We start from the raw sequence: 21547 nt of genomic DNA, 5'->3' as shown, positions 1-21547 counted from the left end.
GGTTTGTTTCAAGGCCACCGGTGCATGTTTTAACTGTGGAGGGAGCATACATTTCGCTAAAGATTGCACCAGTCCGCGCCGGTCTGGATCTTTTGCTACATCCGAAGGATCAGCCCAAGTCTCTGCACCTAGAGGGTCACAGTCAGCTGCTAGAGGTAGAGGCAGAGGTAGGGGTCCTGGTAACACCCCTGAAAGTCAAAGCACTGTTAACCAGCCAGCACCCAGTGGCGCACCAGTCAGAGTGTATACCATGCGTCAGAGGGAGGAGGCTGAAACATCAGACGTTGTAGCTGATAATTTTTCCATCCTTGACCAAGATGTGCATGTGTTATTTGATTCTGGCTCCACACATTCGTATGTTAGTGCTAGTGTGATGTGTTCTACTGCTATTCCGTGTGTACCAATGGACTATGATGTGCTAGTAACTAGTCCATTAGGCCAGGAGGTCAGGGTAAATAGGCTATATAGAGACTGTCCTTTGGTGATCCAAGGACACACTTTTCTGTCTGATTTAATTGAAATGCCCTTCAGAGATTATAACATTATCTTGGGCATGGATTGGTTAGCCAGGCATCATGCCATGATTGACTGTAGATTGAAGACAGTCACTTTTGGTCTTTCTCAGTATGGTGATGTAGTAATACATGGGGAGAGACAGTTATTGCCTTCAAACATCATTTCACAGACCGCCGAAAAAATGATTAGAAAAGGGTGTGAGGCGTACTTGGCACATGTGATAGACACCCAAGTGGGGAGTCCAGCACTAAAGGACATTCCTATTGTATGTGACTTTCTGGATGTATTTCCTGATGAATTGCCAGGATTACCTCTAGAAAGAGAAGTGCAGTTTGAAATTGATGTTATGCCTGGTGTGGACCCAATCTCCATAACACCATACAAAATGGCGCCTGCAGAACTAAAAGAATTGAAAGTGCAGTTGCAAGAGCTGCTTGACAAGGGCTTTATCCGCCCTAGTGTGTCACCTTGGGGAGCGCCGGTGTTATTTGTTAAGAAGAAGGATGGCACTCTCCGGTTATGCATTGACTATCGGCAGTTGAATAAGGTGACAATAAAGAACAGATATCCATTGCCCCGCATTGATGACTTGTTTGATCAGTTGAGAGGGGCAGCTGTGTTCTCCAAAATTGACCTGAGATCAGGTTATTATCAGTTGAAAGTACAAGAGCAGAGTATACCTAAAACTGCCTTCAGAACCCGCTATGGCCATTATGAGTTCTTGGTCATGCCATTCGGGTTAACTAATGCTCCGGCTGCTTTTATGGATCTGATGAACTTCAGACCATACCTCGACCAGTTTGTTGTGGTATTTATTGATGATATATTGGTCTATTCGAGGAATGCAAAGGAGCATGATAGACATCTGCGGATTGTACTGCAGACTTTGAGGGAGAAACAACTATATGCCAAATTGTCGAAATGTGAATTTTGGCTGAAGGAGATATCCTTTTTGGGGCACATAGTATCAGCAGAGGGTATTAAGGTAGATCCTAGCAAGATTGAAGCTGTCCTTAATTGGAAGCCACCCAGAAATGTCACAGAGATTCAGCTCAAGTTAATGGATACGACCGTCGATTTGTGAAGGGATTCTCCATGTTGGCATCTCCATTGACCAAGCTACTTAGAAAGGATGTGAAATTTCAGTGGACGGACAAATGCCAGCAAAGTTTTGATGAATTGAAGAGATGTTTGACTGAGGCTCCAGTCCTGACTTTACCTACACCGGGTAAAGAATATACAGTTTTCAACGATGCTTCTCACAATGGGTTAGGTTGTGTGTTGATGCAAGATCGAAATGTCATTGCTTATGCATCACGCCAGCTAAAACCGCATGAGAGGAATTATCCGACACATGACTTGGAGCTTGCAGCTATTGTGTTTGCTCTTAAGATCTGGAGACACTATTTGTATGGGGAGAAATGTTACATCTACACAGATCATAAGAGTTTGAAGTATTTGGGCACCCAGAAAGAGTTGAATTTGAGACAGAGGAGATGGTTAGAGTTGATAAAAGACTATGATTGCCTGATAGACTATCAGCCAGGGAAAGCTAATGTTGTAGCTGATGCCCTAAGCCGCAAGACTATGGCAAGTCTACGGGTTACTCCTTTGTCTTTGTTGCATGAGTTAAGGTCACTGCATGCCAGCTTAGAGATTAATGATGATGGGCAGACAGCAGTTGCATGGCATGTACAGCCAGTGTTAATTGATCAGATCAGAATGGCTGCTCAGAATGATGAAAAGTATCAGAAGCTGTTGGAAGAAGTTCGGCAGGGCAAGAAACCAGAGTTCTCAATCAGAGATGATGGTCTATTGCTACACCAGGGTAGAATATGTGTTCCTAATGATGTTGATTTGAGGCAGATCATTTTGAAGGAAGCACATGAGTCTCCTTTTGCTATGCACCCTGGTGGTACAAAAATGTATAGAGGGCTAAAGGAGCATTACTGGTGGATGGGTTTAAAAAGAGATGTGGCAGAGTTTGTATCCAAATGCCTGACTTGTCAGCAAGTAAAGGCAGAGCATCAAGTACCAACTGGGTTGTTACATCCACTACCAGTGCCGGAATGGAAATGGGAAAGAATAACTATGGATTTTATGATGGGACTTCCGAGGACATAAAAGAGTCATGATGCAGTATGGGTCATTGTTGACAGACTAACTAAGTCTGCTCATTTTCTGCCAGTCCGAATGGACTACAGTTTAGACAAATTGGCCAGGTTGTACATTGATGAGATTGTGAGACTTCATGGAGTGCCAGTATCCATTGTATCAGACAGAGATCCTAGGTTCACTTCTAGATTCTGGGGTAGTCTTCAGAGAGCCCTAGGAACTAGATTGAACTTCAGTACTGCATTCCACCCACAGACAGATGGCCAGTCTGAGAGGGTAATTCAGATCTTGGAGGACATGCTACGGGCTTGTGTAATTGAGTTTGAGGGTAGTTGGGATACACACTTGCCTTTGATTGAGTTTGCTTACAACAACAGCTACCAATCAAGCATTGGGATGCCTCCATATGAAGCTTTGTATGGCAGGAAATGTAGAACCCCGTTGTGTTGGGATGACGTGGGTGAAAGAAAAATGATTGGACCCGAAATTGTTCAACAGACTGAAGAGAAAATCAGGGTGATCAGAGATCGACTTAAAGCTGCATCAGACCGTCAGAAGTCCTATATTGATTTGAAAAGAAGGGATATTGAGTATGCAGTGGGTGAGAAAGTTTTCCTCAAGGTTTCTCCTTGGAAGAGAATTATGAGATTCGGCAGAAAGGGGAAACTAAGTCCTCGTTTTATCGGGCCATATGAGGTATTGGAAAGAGTGGGTCCATTGGCTTATCGTTTGGCACTACCTCCAGAGTTGGAGAAGATACATAACGTCTTCCATGTGTCTATGTTGAGGAGGTATCGATCAGACCCATCTCATATACTACCAGTAGAAGAAATTAAAGTGAATCCAAACCTCACATATGAAGAAGAACCCATAAAGATTCTGGCTTATGAGGTGAAGCAACTACGGAACAAGCAGATACCATTGGTAAAAGTGCTGTGGAACCATCATTCGGGCCAAGAAGCTACTTGGGAATGAGAGGAGGACATGAGGAGACAACACCCACAGCTGTTCAGAGATTGATACCAGGTAAAATTTCGAGACGAAATTTATTTAAGGGGGGGAGAATTGTAACACCCCTATTTGTATAGCCTGGTATATTTCACTGTTCCGGTGACCGGTGTCGGTCCGGACAATTAAAGGGATTAGAACCATACTTAAGACAACTAGAGAAACTATAAATACAAATAATTAGTAATGTTCAATTAGTTATGTATAAATAAGAAAAACAGAACATAAGAAGTTAAACGAGTCGAGAGTCACAGCGATGGGTGACCTCCTCGGGAACGACTGCGAAGTCATTTTAAACTCAAATTTCGAACCGTAAAATGTGACGCCGCGGTCCTTAGGACCCTTATGAACACAGTGGAAAAGAGAAAATCACGAAAAAGAACTGTTAAGCCAGTCAAATAATTAGGTCAGGGAGCCGGAAGAAATATGGAATTATTTGCAAACCAGAATGAACCGGCGAGGGGCAATTTGGTCAATTGACCCCGAGAGCTGACTCCTGACCTAACTGTCAAATAAAATCGGAGAAAAGAAAATTTCAGAATCGAGAATTAAATTAAAGAACTAATAGAAAAAAAAAAAAGAGAAAATGAAAAAGTTAAAAAGGTGAAGGAAGATGACATCATGCATGATATCATGCATGATGCCATAAGTCATATAATTAATAAATTAATTAAATTGATTTTTGGTCTTCCATAAGACAAAAGACATAAAAAAAAAAGAAAAGAAAATAAGGATTAATGACATCATAAAGCTATAATTAAAATTTAGGAAATTATGGATAAATACAACACAAAAGGGACCAATTAAAATTAAAGGATAAAAAAAAAAGAAAGTTAAAACTCAAATTTTTTCTTCTTCACCCGTCACTCCCTCTCTCCCATTTCTCTCTCTCATTTTCTCTTCATTTCCACCATTTTTGGACTTAGAAAGCTTGCTTTTCTCTAGTTTCTTCCCATAAATTTCTTAAACTCCAACACAAAATCACACTCTTATACCTAGATACATCACTTGGGAGTAAAAAGGAGAAGAAAAACTTGAAGAAAAAAAAAAGGAAAAAGGGAGTGAAATTGAAGAATTGGAATTCAAGTGAAGGTAAGTAATTTACTTTGAAATTTTAGTTTTGATGCACATGTATTAAGTTAATTTAACTTAGAAATTAATGAAATGAAATAAAAATATGTGGGGAGGACCAAACTGAAATTTTGGCCAGCCATGGATGTATGAGGGTATGATGTGTTTTGAATGAATTAAATGTGTTAGTAAACTTGTATGAGAATGGTAGTAAGATTGAAATGCTTAAATGTGATGAAATGCAACAATTTAGTGTGATTAGGGTTTGGAGGCCTAGGGTTTTGAGGCAAAAATTTGGAGAAATGAGTAAATGGCATGTTGGACCTATTGTGAAGTGAAAAATGGTCAATTGTGACCAAATGAGTTGTGTGGGAATGGTAGGAAATTAAGTTAAATTCGGAGGTTGTATGGTCATGCTGCTAGCAGCATGACCAAGCCAAATTTGAAGGACCAAAACGGAAATTTTACAAGTCCAATTGATATGCCACCAATTGGGGATGAAAATAGACATAAAATGACACAATTTTCATTTAGGAACCATGCCCAAAAACTGACCAAAACTTAGTGAACCAATTGACCAAAGTTGAGTAAGAGCAGTCTGCCACTGTATAAACTGACCAAATGAACAGTGTTTGTTCATTTGGTCATTACTCAAGCTAGGCAGGTCAAATTGACCTGAAATTTTACCAGTGATTAGATGAGACATAGACCTAAAACTTTTATGAAGAACACAAGTCCAAATTCTGCCAGCAACCAAGCCATTTGGCCACCCCAAGTTGGTGACCCAAATCTGCCAGCACCAAACTTTGCCCAGAAAATCTGGGTTATTTTCCATCCGGCAGCCCTGATTCAAAGGGCCATAACTTGAGCTACAAAACTCCAATTGGGGTGATTCAAAAAGGAGAATAAACTTAAGACATTAAGGAACATTTTCTATGAAGGAAGTTTTGCCAAATTCCAACAGTAAAATTGCCAATGGAACAGTGCAACTTGGAGCACCAAAACTGAAAATTTGACAATTTGGCCAAAAGGATTTAAGCTTTGAGAAAATGACCAAAACCAACAATTTAATGACCAAAATGTGGTATGTGGGTGAAGTTGGAGTTCCCATACCTATTAAGCCTTAAAAAGTCAACAATTTGACTTGAATAGTATAGTGAATAGTAACCCGAAACACAAAAACTTCGAAAACGTCGAAATTAGCACATTAAAGCTAGGTAAAAATTGAGTGAAATTTATTTTTGGATTTATGCTAAGTTATGGTACTGAAACACTGTGAAACTGTGTGTTTCAGCTGAAAAAGACTTGAAAATTCGAAGAGACTGAGTCAAGGCTTAGAGGCGACTCAAGTCAGGTTTGTGCACAATAAATCTTGTTTAAATATTTTAATCTCAAAATTTTGACTTTTTTTATTAAGTATGTACTGTGTTGCCATTTTATAATCGTAAATGTGACTTTGGAAATTGATCAGAATTCTCATAAATTGTTTGAATAAATTGTTTTGAATTGATTTTATGTTCACACTTAGCATGACAGTATCACATTATTCCTCCTCCATTTATGGGGTTGAGATCGTTTATTTTCCTCCCTCTCTGGTTTACCAGTTGAGGTTGAGATCGGATGAGTACTCATTAGCTAGCTAGCCACCTCCCTCATTGATTTCGATTAATGGGGTTGTAGATTGCTTTGTCGTGGTGTACAACACGGCATTGATCGAAAATTTTGTGTCATGGCTTAAGTTGTGTATGACTTTGACAACACTGTATTTATGAAATTGTTTGACTAAACTGTGTTTAATAGATTATTTGACAAAATGGTGTTGTTATGAGCTTTGAGATTTGCGAAATATGACTGAGAAATATTTAAATTGTGTTTTGGCAATGAATGATTTATATATTGCATTTTAAATTTTTATTGTGCACCACTGAGTATTTTATGCTCAGCGATAGCTTATTTCACTGTCGCAGATAAGAGCAAGGAGAAAGCAGCAGAGTGAGCTGCTATCGAATTGTGGACCCCTGAACATTTTGTACGGGTATTATTTTATACCCTTGTAAATAATTTTGATGTAAATATAGAAATGTTGTATGTATCAATGTAAGTCGAGCAGTTTGTAAATAAATTGTAATAATATTATTTTAGATTTTCTTCTGTAAATTTAATATTGTACATGTGAATTTCATGCTTTATGCCTGGTGAATGAAGTATTAAATATTTTGAGATAATGAATTTTGATTTGGATTGTGAAATTACCTTGAAGTGAGTTGAATTGTGTTGATTGAGATTTATTGGAGGTTGGGTGTTGTGGAAAATTTTTGGGAGTGTTTTTTTTCAGGTATTTGAAGAACTGTTTTCTCCAATTACAAACGGAACTCTGTCAAAATTTTTATAAAATTTGCGTCAAAATTTAAATGGACAAAAATTTTTACTAGTATTTAAACTTTGAATAAATGGTTTTTAATTTCTACCAAAATGCTCGCCACTTCCAAAATGTAAGTAAATTATTTTAAAATCCCTTGTAGGGTACTTAATGAGTTATTGGTAGGTGAAGTTCGGTAGTTCATTAAGTATTCTACAGGATCATGTTATGCCTTACAGTGGGGTAAGGTGTGACAAAAGTTATGGGAGAGAGTTGTGGAATATCGACTACGTCATGACACTTCTATCTCTCCCAATCAATTTGGCATCATGCGCAGTCGTTCAACTATGGAAGTGATCTTTCTCATTAGAAGCTTGATGGATAAATATAGAAATGTGAAGAAATATCTACACATGGTTTTTATTAATTTGGAGAAGGTTTATTATAGTGTTCAAAGAGATATCTTATGGAGAGTGTTAGAACAAAAGAGGGTATCTATTAGGTACATACAAGTGTTGAAAGATATGTATGAAGGAGCAACTACTATTGTGCACACAGTAGGAGGGGACACAAGAGATTTTCCTATCTCAGTTGGATTACACCAAGGTTCAGCTGTAAGCCCTTACCTTTTTACATTAGTTTTAGAAGAATCAATGAAACATATACAAGAGAGTATCTTTTGATGCATGATGTTTTTGGATGATGTAGTTATGATATATTAGATGCGAGAATGAGTAAATAGAAAGCTAGAGCTTTGGAGAAGTATTATAGAGTCAAAGGACTTTAAGTTAAGTAGAACGAAGACAGAATACATGCATTGCAAGTTCAGTGAAGGCCGAACTAGTGATAGGGAAGGAGTTAGTTGGGATGGAGTGGTACTATCCCAAAGTAATCACTTTAAATATCTCGGCTCAGTCTTTCAAATAGATGAGAGATGTGAGTAGGATGTTAGTCATAGGATTAAAGCCGGATGGTTGAAGTTGAGACGTGCTATGGGAGTTTTATGTGATCACAAGATTTCCAATAAGTTGAAAGGAAAATTTTACCGTACAACTATACAACTGGGCATGTTATATGGTAGTGAGTGTTGGGTACTGAATGAGTTGTATGTGTCTAAAATAAGAATTGCAGAGATAAGAATGTTAAGGTGAATGAGTTGTCATACTATACTAGATAAAGTCCATAATGAGAGTATTAGAGAAAAGGTAGGAGTGGTAACAATTGAGGATAAGTTGAGAGAAGAGAGATTGAGGTGATTTGGTTATGTGAAGCGTAGACATACGGAGACTCAAGTTAGACAAGTAGAGTACATTAGATTAGATGATAGAAAGAAAAGAAAAGGTAGACCTAAACTGACATGAAGGAGAGTAGTACAATATGACCTAGAAGCATTACACATTTTCGAGAATTTAACGCAAAATCGTTTGGAGTGAAAAAAAAGAATTAATATAGCCGATCAAAATTTTTGAGATAAATGTTTAATTGAGTTGAGTATTCATTAATTAAATAAAAAAAAGATTGAAATACTGTTTTTATGAAAATCTTAGTGTTGAAATAATAAAAATTAAGATAAAATTATTAAGTTTTAAAATTTAGGGTATATGTATTAATTATGACATATTTTAAAATTAAAAATAAAATTATGAATAGATCGATTTTGGGAGGTCGAATTCGTTCTTTGTTGGTGCTATTGTTATTATTGGTGCTATTATTGTTCTTTCTTTTTACATGGATTTCTATAATGGTGGCGTTTGAGTTCATGAAAATTGAAAGAGATGGGTAGAAAGGGAAAACAGAACAAGTTATAAAAGAGAAACTTTTAGATAGATATCCATAAATAGAATTTAAAGAAATTTGGATTAGATTATAGTTCTATTTTCCAGGTGCCTCTTGGGTGTGTATCCTTCTCTGCCTTTTAATCAATAAACCATCTAGTAGCGTCATAACTCTCTAATCTTCATTGTTCTAGGCAAAGAAAAGTAGTTTCATCTTTTAAAGCTCTTGGGGCAGTTGGCCATTCATTTTTTTTTTTCTTCAATTATTCTTTATTAAAAAAATAAAATAAAGAAGTTTCTTTAAAATTATATATTTAAAATGTCAAATTATTTCGTACAAATTAGCTTATTAAATTGAAAAAAATTTTAAAAATATAGTAAAACATAGTAATGATCAAATGAGATAAAAATAAAGAGAACACATGTAAAAATATTTGTTTATTTATTAAAAAATTTAAAATTAAATTAAAACATATATACATCAAAAACTTAAACTAAGATTTGTCGTTTTTATTATTCATTTGTGGTTGAAAGCTTTTAAAATCGGAGATTCGGATAATTTAAATTTTGAATACATGAAAATTGTTAATTAAATTTTTATAATAATAAAAAATCATTTTATAAATCAAATAACTTAATCAATAAAGTTTTTTTTTTTAATTTTGTTTTTTATGATATGAAAATGATAATTGCGTCTCATGACTATTGGCCAAAATCGTCAGGGTCACGAGAATAAGCCGCCACTATCAAAATCCATTGGACACCGCTCCACGGCATTGAATAATATAATCTGTCGTGTTTTAGCTTGGTGACGGCGACGTTCATCCTATGCCTGGCCCATAGTCCATTGATTTTTTTTTTTATATAAATTTTTTGACATTTAAGGTTTGGTTTATTTTATAAAAAAAAAATAATTTATTTATGAAAAATGTGATGTGAAAAATATTTTTTTTTAAATAAATTATTTTTTATTATTTAATATGAGATTAAAACTTAAAAAATAATAATTAAATTTATTGTAAAAATCAATTGAAAATGCAAAAACACAATAGGCTTTACTGAGAATATTATGTCATCCCGTGCATCCGCACATGAAAAATATTATGAAATGGCATCGCAAGATTCTCTCAAATTTAATTAAATTTAATAATTATTTTAAAAAAATTAGAATCTTACTAAAATATTTTAATTTAATTTAAGATATATTTTATAATATATTTGACAATACTAATAATTTTAGCAACGATTAACTATTTTAATATTTATTAGTTACTTTTTTAGTCGTTAACTATTATATATTACTTATTTATACAATAATTTAAAGTAAAGATATTTTATAAAAATAATTATTATATTAATTATTAAATATAAAATATTACATAATATTTTGATTCTAATTAAAACATTAAATTTTATTTTTAAAAATTATTGTCGAACAAGAGCTTAATTAGGCTAATTTTGATTCAATTCTAATTTTGATCTTTAGTCCATTTAAGGATAAATATTAATTTAAGTGAAACTTTTACTTAGACCTAATAGATACAAATATATAAAATTTATATATTTAAAAATATTTAAAAATTATTAGATAAAAAAATTATTTAAAAATTACAAGTATGAAAATATGTATAAGGAGTTGATATTTTTGTATGTATAGCATGTGAAACTTTGACTCAAAAAGTGTTAAAATATATCGACATGATTTAATTATTAAATTTAAAATGATATTCATCAAAATAATTTAAACCAATTAGATTTAACTCTTCTTACTTATATCAATCTTTAACTTCTTATAACATTTTCAATGTGAACCTCTAAATAACTAGGTATGCAACCTCTAATTAAAAAGTAAAATACATTACTTAATAAAATTATAATAACTTTATTAAGATATGCTAATTTATATAAATTATCTACACACACTATCTACAATTGATATAAAATCTTGAAAAACTGATGATTATAAGATGAATTCTAAAAACTACAAACAATAAAAAAAATTGCCAAGAAAAAAAGACAGAAGAGGCAGACAATTATACTATTATTCTAAAATAATAAATATTTTTACTGTTTTTAAGAACAATAGTATTTGTTGTTATTATTTTACCTTTTAACTTTTATACTTGATTAACAATTTATTCGTCGGAAATTTTTTTAATGGGGTAATAGGGTTATTATTACACTTATAAATTAATTTAAAATATTATGTCATTAAATTAATAAAATATTATTAATTTAAAAATATCAATAATTATAATGTTGTAATTTTCAGTATTAAAAGTTGTTTTTATAAATTAAAAGAAAAATGAATGAAAAAATAAAATAAAATAAAATAGTTATACCAAAAACAAATATTTATAAGAAAAGTAGAAATATATATATATATATATATATACATGTTCAATTTATAAGGGATATCTTCATCAAATTAAAAACTTATTAATTACTTTAAAAAAATAAAAATAGTCAACTAAATGATATTTAAAAAAAATATATAATACAATTAAACTCAATTTTCAAATCAACTGTTTTTCCATTTATTAATAATTATTTTGTTATTTTTACTTTTTAATTTTTTTAATGGAAGAATATTATTTATTGTGTTAAGATTGCTATAATTTTTAATTAGAAAGTGTCAAAAATTAAAATATAAATTGTTATTTTTTAATATAAGAATATAATTTTTTAATATTTAGTTTATTCAAAAATTATTTGCTAGCGTGAACCATAAAGTCACCTATTCTTTCATTATTTGTTGTAGTCGAATTGAGGAATTTTCCTCTCATAATAATAAAATATAATATCTATAATCTTTTCAAAATATTTGTTAGAATTATCAATCCAATAAATATATAAATTTAGTCATAAGTAATAAATAATTAGATTTGATTTACTTTTAAATTTTAATATCATTATAATATATTTAATTTATTTTTTAATAATTAAAAAATATTTAAAATCATATGCATATACATTTTTTATATACTAAATCTATTACCATACAAACAGTATAAGGTTTTTTTTAATGGATTAATTAATTTATTTTTTTAATCAGTATTATTATTATTATTATTTTTTATAACTATATTATATAATTAAATATTTTTTTAAATTATATTTTATTCATTATACTATAATAAATAAATAATACATTTTATATTATTAATATTAATTAATCTTAAGCTAAATTATATATACATAACAAATGTAATATAATGAATGATTAAAAATTTAAATCAATTGAATTGATTAAATGATTTTAATATAATATTTTATATTGTCACAAAATAGAATCGGATATGTTTTAAGTATAAATATTATTTATTTATTAATTATACTAATATGATAGACAAAAAATAATTTCAAAAAAATATAAATTAAAAAAATAAAAAGAGACTATTTTTAAGAATAATATATATATATATATATATATATATATTTTTTTTTCTTTCATGTGAGTGCTCATTCGCATGATCGTGACATCAATTCCTTTTTCTCGGCCATGGTCGGGTGGACCACATTTGTTTTGATTTGCTCCGGTTGGCTGCTCGGACAAGCAATTGCTATATAAGCACTCCCAAGCTTTTTTATTTTGTCTTTTTGTTAAACAGTCATCACACCACATTTTTTAAGAATAAATGATATTTGTTGTTGACTTAAATTTATTTTTTTTAGAACGACTTAAATTTAAAATTTAATCTCTTTAATTTTAAAATTAAATAATTTAATCTTTAAAATTTTAATAAATTTATAAATTAATTCTTATTTTTAAAATTTTAATTAAATTATTATTAATTTTATTAAAAATAATTAAAATATTATTAAAATAATGACAAATAAAATTTTATAAAATTACAACTACTTATTTATAAATAATTATAATATTTATAAGTTAAATTGTAAAATATGTGGATGCTGTTGAAATAACCAATATTTTTGATGAATTTAAAATAATTAATTCATAATTTTAATAATTATAATTTAAATTTAAAAATTTTTAATGTAATGAGACTCACATTTTAACAATTTAATAATTAAATCATTAATAAAATAAAATCTTAAAAACTAAATTATATATAAACTAAAATATAAAAAATTAAATTATTTTTAAATTAAAAATAAAGATAAAAATATTTTAATCACTTTTACTGAAATTAATGATAGTTAACTGAAATTTTGATTACAAAATTTATTAAATAAACTTATTAAATAAAAAAATCTTAAAAATATAATAAAACATCACAATTTTATTTATTAAAATTGAAAATTAAATTAAATTTACAATAAAATTTAATCTTTTGACATTACTTTCATTTTGATAAGTCTTTTTTTTTTCTATATGGCTATTAATTTTTAACACTTTTATATTGCGATCTTTAATTTTATAATAAACTCAAAAATTTTAATATTTGGTGTCCCCACCAAAAAGAATTTTTTAGGCCAGCCCTATTTACTTCAGTTCTGTCCTGAAAGCTATTTTTATAAGTCGGGGTATTGTGCCGCCTGCATGTGTTGTGAACTTCGGATGCGAGATCATAGGGATGGGTACACAAGGTACTGTCAGAGAAGATCAAGTAGTCATGGAAGCCGATCCTCTCTTTGAGAGGCGGCAAGCCAAGGGAAGGGCAGCCTATAGGGTGTTCGCATCCACAGTATTCGTGGGTATATGCTTGATATGGATTTACAGGGTCTCATACATCCCAAGAGTTGGAGAAAGAGGAAGATGGGTTTGGTTTGGCATGTTCATGGCTGAGCTCTGCTTCGGTTTCTTCTGGGTTTTCACTCAGTCTCTTCGATGGAACTTTACTCGTTCTTACCCCTTCAAGCACAGGCTCTCCCAAAGGTACGTACCTTTGATCATATTGAGTGTTGTTGTGGATACTACACATTGAGTATATTTTCTATGGCTAGCTAAACGATGAACAAGTATATTTAAATTTTGCAAGTCTAGAAAAATGCTTTTTTTTTTTTTTAGTATTAAGGAATGATGAACTGAATTTTAATATTTTTAAAAGAAAAATTAAAATTTTATATAAAAATTATAAACTAATTTACTTATTTTAGGATCAGTTAATTAATTTAATATTAATTTTATGCGGTTGAATTCTTTAAAAATTGGAGATTCAGATAATTTAAATGTTGTATTAGTAAAAATTGTTAAATTTTATAAATCAAACCGTTTAATCGATAAGTTTATGAGAATGAGCCGCCACTATCAAAATCAATTGGACATCGCTACACGGCATTGAAATTTGAGAAATTTAAAATTTAATTTTTAAGTTTTTTCATGTACTATATTTTAATCTTTAAATTTTAAAAAATTAATTATTTAACTTTTAAATTTTATAAATTTTATAAATTTTAAATTTTAAAAAATAAATTATTTAATATTTAAATTTTATATTATATCATATTTTTATTTTTATTTTTTTAATATATAAAATAATTTAATCATCCTAAATAAAAATTATTATAAATATTAAAATTATAAAAATTAAATTATTTTATAAATTAAAATTAAAAAAATTAAATAATTTGTTTTTTTAAAATTTTAAAAATATAATATAATATAAAATTTTAAAATTAAATAATTAATTTTTTAAAATTTAAAAAATAAAATATATTATAAAATAAAATTCAAGGTTTCCTTCTTGTTTTGGCTTGGCGAAGGCAACGATCATCCTCCCTGTGAAAAATTGCAAAGCCCTCAGTCCATTGATTTTTATTTTTATAATTTTTCTTTGATGTTTAAGGTTTTTTTTTTTTAAAAAAACTAATTTATTAATGAAAAATATTTTTTTAGAAATTATATTACTTTTTTCGTTATAACATTAAATATTAATTAAAAATAATTAAATTTATTATAAAAAATTAAGGGAAAAAAAACCAACTAAAGGCACTAACTTGTCACAAATACAGACAATCAAAAGTTTAGGTGGGCCCACAATCAAAAAAGGAATAATGATACCATTATGGAATCAAACTAGGCCGAATCTGTGTTAGTTTTGATTCTAAGCCCTAACCGGACCATGACCAGGCTTACTGGCGCCATTGTTGTTCTCAGCCTTTAGACCATTTGACGGTGCATATACATGGTCTGCAAATTACAGGCATGAAGAGAAGTTACCAGGAGTTGACATTTTCGTTTGCACGGCTGATCCTGTAATAGAACCGCCAACTCTGGTGATAAATACAATTTTGTCAGTAATGTCATGCAATTATCCGACTGAAAAACTAGCTGTTTATCTCTCTGATGATGGCGGCTCAGACTTGACTTTCTATGCTCTCCTGGAGGCCTCTCACTTTGCTAAGTATTGGATACCGTTTTGCAAAACAAACAACATCGAGCCAAGGTCCCCTGAGACCTACTTTGCACACAATAGTAATGAGCAACAGTTCACGAATTATCAAGAATGGTCAGATGTTAAGGTAACTTGAAGCAATGGTCTTTAGACGTATACATGCTCAAGAATGATCAGTTAATTCTGCATTTTTTTTTTCTTTTGATATTGCAGAATGAATACTACATTTTAATTATTATTTTCTCTTTTTATTTTATTTAAAGAATCTATATGAAGAAATGAAGGAACGGATCGAATCAACCATGGAAAGAGGTAGCATTTCGAAAGAAATAAGGGATAAACATAAAGGATTCTCAGAATGGAACCAGAATGTAACAAAGAACGATCATCAGCCTATTGTGCAGGCAAAATTTTATTTTCTTACACATGATTTTTTTTTCTTGTAATTAGTGCAGTAATTAATGAAATGACTCTGCTTAAGCAGATTGTTATTGATGGAAGGGATGAAACTGCTGTAGACAACAATGGGTATCGATTGCCAACACTTGTGTACATGGCAAGAGAGAAAAGACCCCAATATTCTCATCACTTCAAAGCTGGAGCCATGAATGCTTTAGTAATATATTCCTTGCCAATTCTGCCTACGTACCAAAACTAAGAATTTTTTTTTTTCAATTGTGTTTCTTAAAGTATATTTCAATTATATATGCAGATAAGAGTTTCATCAGAGATTAGCAATGGACCCATCATTCTCAACCTAGATTGTGACATGTACGTGAATGATTCGGACGCAATTAGAGACGCACTCTGTTTCTTCATGGATGAGAAGAAAGGCCATGAAATTGCTTATGTGCAACATCCTCAAACCTTTAACAACATCACCAAGAATGACCTCTATGCTAATTCATACAGTGTTGCTAATAAGGTGTAAATCTTTATAAACATTCTTGCATATTTTTTTTTTAGATTTGTGGGTCTTTTAATGGACTGATGCTGGTTATATTTGAAGGTTGAGCTTGCTGGCATGGGGGGATATGGTTCAGCATTGTACTGTGGCACTGGATGCTTCCATAGAACAGAGAGCCTCTGTGGAAATAGTTACTCTGAGGACAATAAATTGAGATTGGACACTAATTATACTAAAAAGAATGATAAAAAGACTGTTAATGAACTTGAAGAAGCTGCAAAAATTGTTTCTAGTTGCAGCTATGAGAAGGACACTCTATGGGGCAAAGAGGTTTCTCTTTCTTTTATTTCTTTTCTACTGGTGTGAAGTTTGTCATGAAAAAAATCATAAATTATTCATAATCGTGAACTTGCAGATAGGATTGGTATATGGATGTGCAGTTGAAGACATTGTTACTGGCTTGACAATACAATGCAGGGGATGGAAGTCGGTTTATTATTGTCCAAATAAAGAAGCCTTCTTGGGTGTAGCTCCTAATACCTTAGAAGTGGCCTTGATTCAACACAAGAGGTGGTGTGAAGGACTGTTTCAGATTTTCTTAACCAAATATTGCCCTTTCATATATGGGCATGCCAAGATAAAACTTGGTGCCCAATTGGGATATTGTGCTTATCTCACATGGGCTCCTATTTCCTTGCCTACACTATACTATGTGATTGTACCTCCTCTTTGCCTGCTTCATGGCATTCCCTTATTCCCTCAGGTACACTTTCTCAACAATTCTTCAATTGACATCTCCTCTAGGATGTTGATTTGTTCCAAATTACAATTTTATCATTGGAAATTGATAAAATTTTAAGTTTTGAATTCCCATTTCACTTCTTTCTAAACCTAAAAGTAAAAATTAAATTGATCTCTTCATCATATGCCTCAGGTTTCAAGCAAATGGTTCCTACCATATGCATATGTTTTCATATCCAAGACTGTATACAGCATGGTGGAGACTTCAGCTTGTGGTAGCACCATTAAAGGCTGGTGGAACTTGCAAAGGATGTGGGTGTTTCGAAGAACAACATCGTATTTTTTTGCATTCATCGATACCATTATCAAACAAGTAGGCTTGTCGCAGACAACTTTCGCCATTACCCCGAAGATGGTGACAGACGATGTGTTGAAGAGGTACAAGCAAGAGGTCATAGAATTCGGAAGCTCAAACACAATGTTCACCATTATAGCAACACTAGCAGTGCTAAACCTTTTCAGTTTTGTTGGGGCAATGGCGAAGAGGGTTACTGATTTAGAGATGGATTTCAAGACTCTAGAAATGTTGATGCCTCAAGTTATTCTCTGCGGATTCGTGATTATGGTTAACTTGCCGGTGTACCGAGCTCTCTTCTTCCGCAATGACAAGGGGTGCATGCCACATGGTGTTATGTTCAAGTCCCTAGTTTTAGCTTCATTGGCATGTCTGGTCCCCATATAAATTAGAAAAAACATTTTGATTTGATACGTATGTATAGATGGCAGCTAGTGAATTACAACTAATAATTGATAAATAATTTTTTAAGCAAAAAGAACCCTTCTAGCTTGTTCGTTTGGACTTTATTTTAACATTATTTTGGACTATTTTTAATCTAATTTTTTATTTTTAAATTTAACTTGGAACCTAATAATAATTATTAAAATAAATGAATTATTCAATTTAATTTTTTTTCTTAAAAAATAATATCAAACTAAATAAATCATCACATTTTTTAAATTAAAAATCAAACTAAAATGATATATCAATAAAACTAAATAATTAAATCAATTCTATCGATTTTTTCAATTTCAACTGAATTTTAATCACCCTTCCATCTTTGAATAAATAAATAGATAAATAAAACACCTTCAGACCATATTATTCTTCTTCATAAAGAAAAGAAATTAACAAGGCACGCTAGTCTTCTTCGAGCCCGGCAAACCAATCAAAATTTCTCTCTTTCTCCCTCCATTTTATTTGGTCTTCCATAAGCGTATCAGCTTGTTTATTATTTCTGTTAGTAATTATTTCCTTTTTCATTTAATTTATTTCCTTATAATGGGAGCTTCAAATTGTTAGAAATATAAGGAATTGAAAACCTGTCATTCCCTAAAATTCAAAGATCATCTATTTGTTTAAGAGTGTTTATATTAATTCCTAAGACAGTCAAAATATAATTTTAAGTTGATATGTTTATTTAAGGCATATTTAGAGCTTACAAGCAGTGCTTATAAAAAAAAAAGTCTAAAGGAGATGAACCTTTTATTTTAGTGTTTATAAATTAATTTGATTAAATATTTTATTTTATTTTATTATCCTCATTTAATTTTATAATTTTACTATATATATTTTTATTATATTTGTAACATCTCAAATTTTTAAATAATTATTTTATATATAAATTAGAATACTTTATTTTATTAAATATTATAGAAATTAAATTGAAATTTTCTAGATTTTTAAAATCGGATTTGATTTTCTTGAGATAATAAATTTCATTGATTTTTAAAACTTACTTACGCTACAAAATTTTTTGAGTTTTTGGTAATTTTTTTAAAAATTTTTAGGTCTCAAGACAGAGTAAAAATTTAATTTTAGGTATCCTGAATCGAACTGGACCAAATCAAATTGATCAAATCAAACCGGTCCAATCCTTTTTCTTCCCCTCTCCCATGTGAGCCCAACACTCCCTCTTCCCCTCTCATTTTCTCTCTCGTCTCCCCTCCCCACCGCCAGCCACCACCTCCCCTCCCTTCCCCAATCGCTAGTGCCTCACTTGGAAGTCTTCCTAACGTCAGCTGCCGCTTGGAAAGCCGGAAAACTCGCATAAAGGAGCTGCATGCGCATGCCCCATTTCATCTTCCTGGCATGATTCTGGCAGATCTAGCCATCAATCGAACTTGGTCCAATCATCTTGTACACTTTGAGAGCTTTTCAAAGATATCAAGAACACAAATTTTTGTCGAGCGGTTTGTCCGAATCGAGCTCAGAAAATTTTAGCCTATTTTGAATTTTGGACTAAATTTCTCCCAAATCGGGAACCCCATGGAGATTCTGAGAGTAATAGCGTGCTTTATTTGGTGAGAGTAATAGCGTGCTTTATTCGGTGTTTCAACCAATAGGAAGACAGGAAAAAATGGAAGGCACCAATAGGGAATGAGGAAGAGGTGTGGGGCCAAGGAGGAGAGAGATATTTTGTATTTTAATTTTTAGAAAATAATTAAATGGGTCCCATTTAAAATCCATAACTAGGCTTTCTTAGGCCCATAGAGCCTAATTAAACCTAATTAGATCCATTTAAGAACTACCCATATTAAATTTAAACAAAATAAAATTTTATTTAAATTTAATTAAATTAATTTCCCAAAAACTTTATTATTATTTTTTATTTTTTCAAGATCATGCCACGGAATTAATAATTCAGCTCCATGCCTCCAATTACATCTTACAGTCATATATTTTTTCATCATCGGGTTTCCCACGGCCTCAATGCACATACTCATCACAAAATAAGGGTTTACAGTTTGCCCCCCACTTTGGCGAAAGTTGAAATCAATGCGAAAGCATTGCTCGAGTTTCGTCAAAGTGAAACTCAAATTTCTAATAACTATGAAATATTGGCTATGGAGATCAAGTATATCTTGCTCGGTCGACATACTCTATGTTATGAGACTAGCTACAGTTTCATAATGGTAATAACTGTGTCATGTGAAAAATGAGTGTATTTTGCTCTGTCGATACACTCTGCGTTATGAGACTAGCTACAGTCTCATAACAATTATAACTGTGTCATGTGAAAATTGAGTGCATCTTGCTCTGTCGATACACTCTGTGTCATGAGACTAGCTACGGTCTCATGATACTGGCAACTGTGATTTGAAATGTTGTGGATTCGTATTTAGGACCGCAGTCCTAAACTACCTACGTATCCCCCTCGCTATCCTGAGGAAGAATCAGACCCACTCGTAGTTCGACACTTGAAACTGTGGTGATGCATGTTCTTCTATGCCTTACACACCTACAGGTGACATTTTAATGCGTGTTCTTCTACGCCTTACACAACTATGCCATATGCCCTAAACAACGTCTAAGGACTTACCAAAAAAATATTTGTCATGAAATGTTGTGGGTTCGTATTTAGGACAGCGGTCCTAAACTACCTACGTATCCCCCTCGCTATCCTGAGGAAGAATCAGACCCCCTCGTAGTTCAACAATTGAAACTGTGGTGATGCATGTTATTCTACGCCTTACACACCCACAGGTGACATGTTCAAAGATCATCTATTTGTTTAAGATAGTGTTTATATTAATTCATAAGACAATCAAATTATAATTTTAAGTTGATATGTTTATTTAAGGCATATTTAGAGCTTACAAGCAGTGCTTATAAAAAAAAAAAATTTAAAGGAGATGAACTTTTTATTTTAGTGTTTATAAATTAATTTGATTAAATATTTTATTTTATTATCCTTATTAAATTTTATAATTTTACTATGTATATCTTTATTATATTTGTAACATCTCAAATTTTTAAATAATTATTTTATATATAAATTAGAATATTTTATTTTATTAAATATTATAGAAATTAAATTGAAATTTTCTGGATTTTTAAAATCGGATTTGATTTTCTTGAGATAATAAATTTCATTGATTTTTAAAAATTACTTCGGCCACAAAATTTTTTGAGTTTTGGTAATTTTTTTAAAAATTTTTAGGTCTCAAGACAGAGTAAAAATTTAATTTTAGGTACCCTGAATCGAACTAGACCAAATCAAATTGATCAAATCGAACCGGTCCAATCCTTTTCCTTCCCTCTCCCTTGTGAGCCCAACACTCCCTCTTCCCCTCTCATTTTCTCTCTCGTCTCCCCTCCCCACCGCCAGCCACCACCTCCCCTCCCTTCCCCAATCGCTAGTGCCTCACCTGGAAGTCTTCCTACCGCCAGCTGCTGCTTGGAAAGCCGGAAAACTCGCATAAAGGAGCTGCATGCGCATGCCCCATTTCATCTTCCTGGCATGATTCCGGCAGATCTAGCCATCAATCGAACTTGGTCCAATCATCTTCTACACTTCGAGAGCTTTTCAAAGATATCAAGAACACAAATTTTTGTCGAGCGGTTTGTCCGAATCGAGCTCAGAAAATTTTAGCCTATTTTGAATTTTGGACTAAATTTCTCCAAAATCGGGAACTCCATGGAGATTCTGAGAGTAATAGCGTGCTCTATTCGGTGAGAGCTTCGAGGTGATATAAATTTCAAAATTTTTTGACACTGAAAATTCGGTGGGTCCCATAAACTTTGCAATATTTTTTCGAGCCTTTAATGAGCTTATTTAATTAAATAAAAATTATATTCTAACTCCTGGTGTTGTGGGTTTCATGTAGGTACTCTCATTTCACAGAAATTCCACCGGCGCTCGGATCCGCATTTCTGACTAGACAGGAGGGCTGTCGGAATTATCTTGGAAGT

At 31.8% G+C, this 21547-nt stretch overlaps 1 protein-coding gene and 1 long non-coding RNA gene across 4 annotated transcripts; both read left to right on the top strand.

The window, feature by feature from the left end:
* The first annotated feature begins 4479 nt into the window (after positions 1-4479).
* LOC131174149 (uncharacterized) lies at positions 4480-6820 on the top strand. The gene is made up of 3 exons (XR_009144387.1): positions 4480-4731; positions 6005-6064; positions 6678-6820. It is a non-coding gene; the product is annotated as an uncharacterized LOC131174149 (long non-coding RNA).
* Positions 6821-13325: 6505 nt separating this feature from the next.
* Positions 13326-17560, top strand: LOC110671681 (cellulose synthase-like protein E6). 3 transcript variants are annotated; one of them, XM_021834217.2, is made up of 8 exons: positions 13326-13687; positions 14955-15273; positions 15410-15550; positions 15631-15762; positions 15859-16071; positions 16156-16383; positions 16469-16816; positions 16988-17560. In XM_021834217.2, the coding sequence occupies exons 1-8, from the start codon at positions 13386-13388 to the stop codon at positions 17534-17536; spliced, it is 2232 nt and encodes a 743-aa protein (XP_021689909.2). In that variant the 5' UTR covers positions 13326-13385; the 3' UTR covers positions 17537-17560. The 3 variants fall into 3 exon arrangements, with proteins under 3 accessions (XP_021689909.2, XP_021689911.2, XP_021689910.2); XM_021834219.2 differs by having other exon boundaries at positions 13523-13687; positions 14909-15273; XM_021834218.2 differs by having other exon boundaries at positions 13523-13687; positions 14882-15273.
* The last annotated feature ends 3987 nt before the right edge of the window (positions 17561-21547 follow it).

The sequence above is a fragment of the Hevea brasiliensis genome, chromosome 15 (assembly GCF_030052815.1).
Source record: "Hevea brasiliensis isolate MT/VB/25A 57/8 chromosome 15, ASM3005281v1, whole genome shotgun sequence".
NCBI lineage: Eukaryota > Viridiplantae > Streptophyta > Magnoliopsida > Malpighiales > Euphorbiaceae > Hevea > Hevea brasiliensis.
The sequence above is the reverse complement of the archived record's forward strand: the minus strand, read 5'-3'. Positions and strand labels throughout refer to the sequence as shown.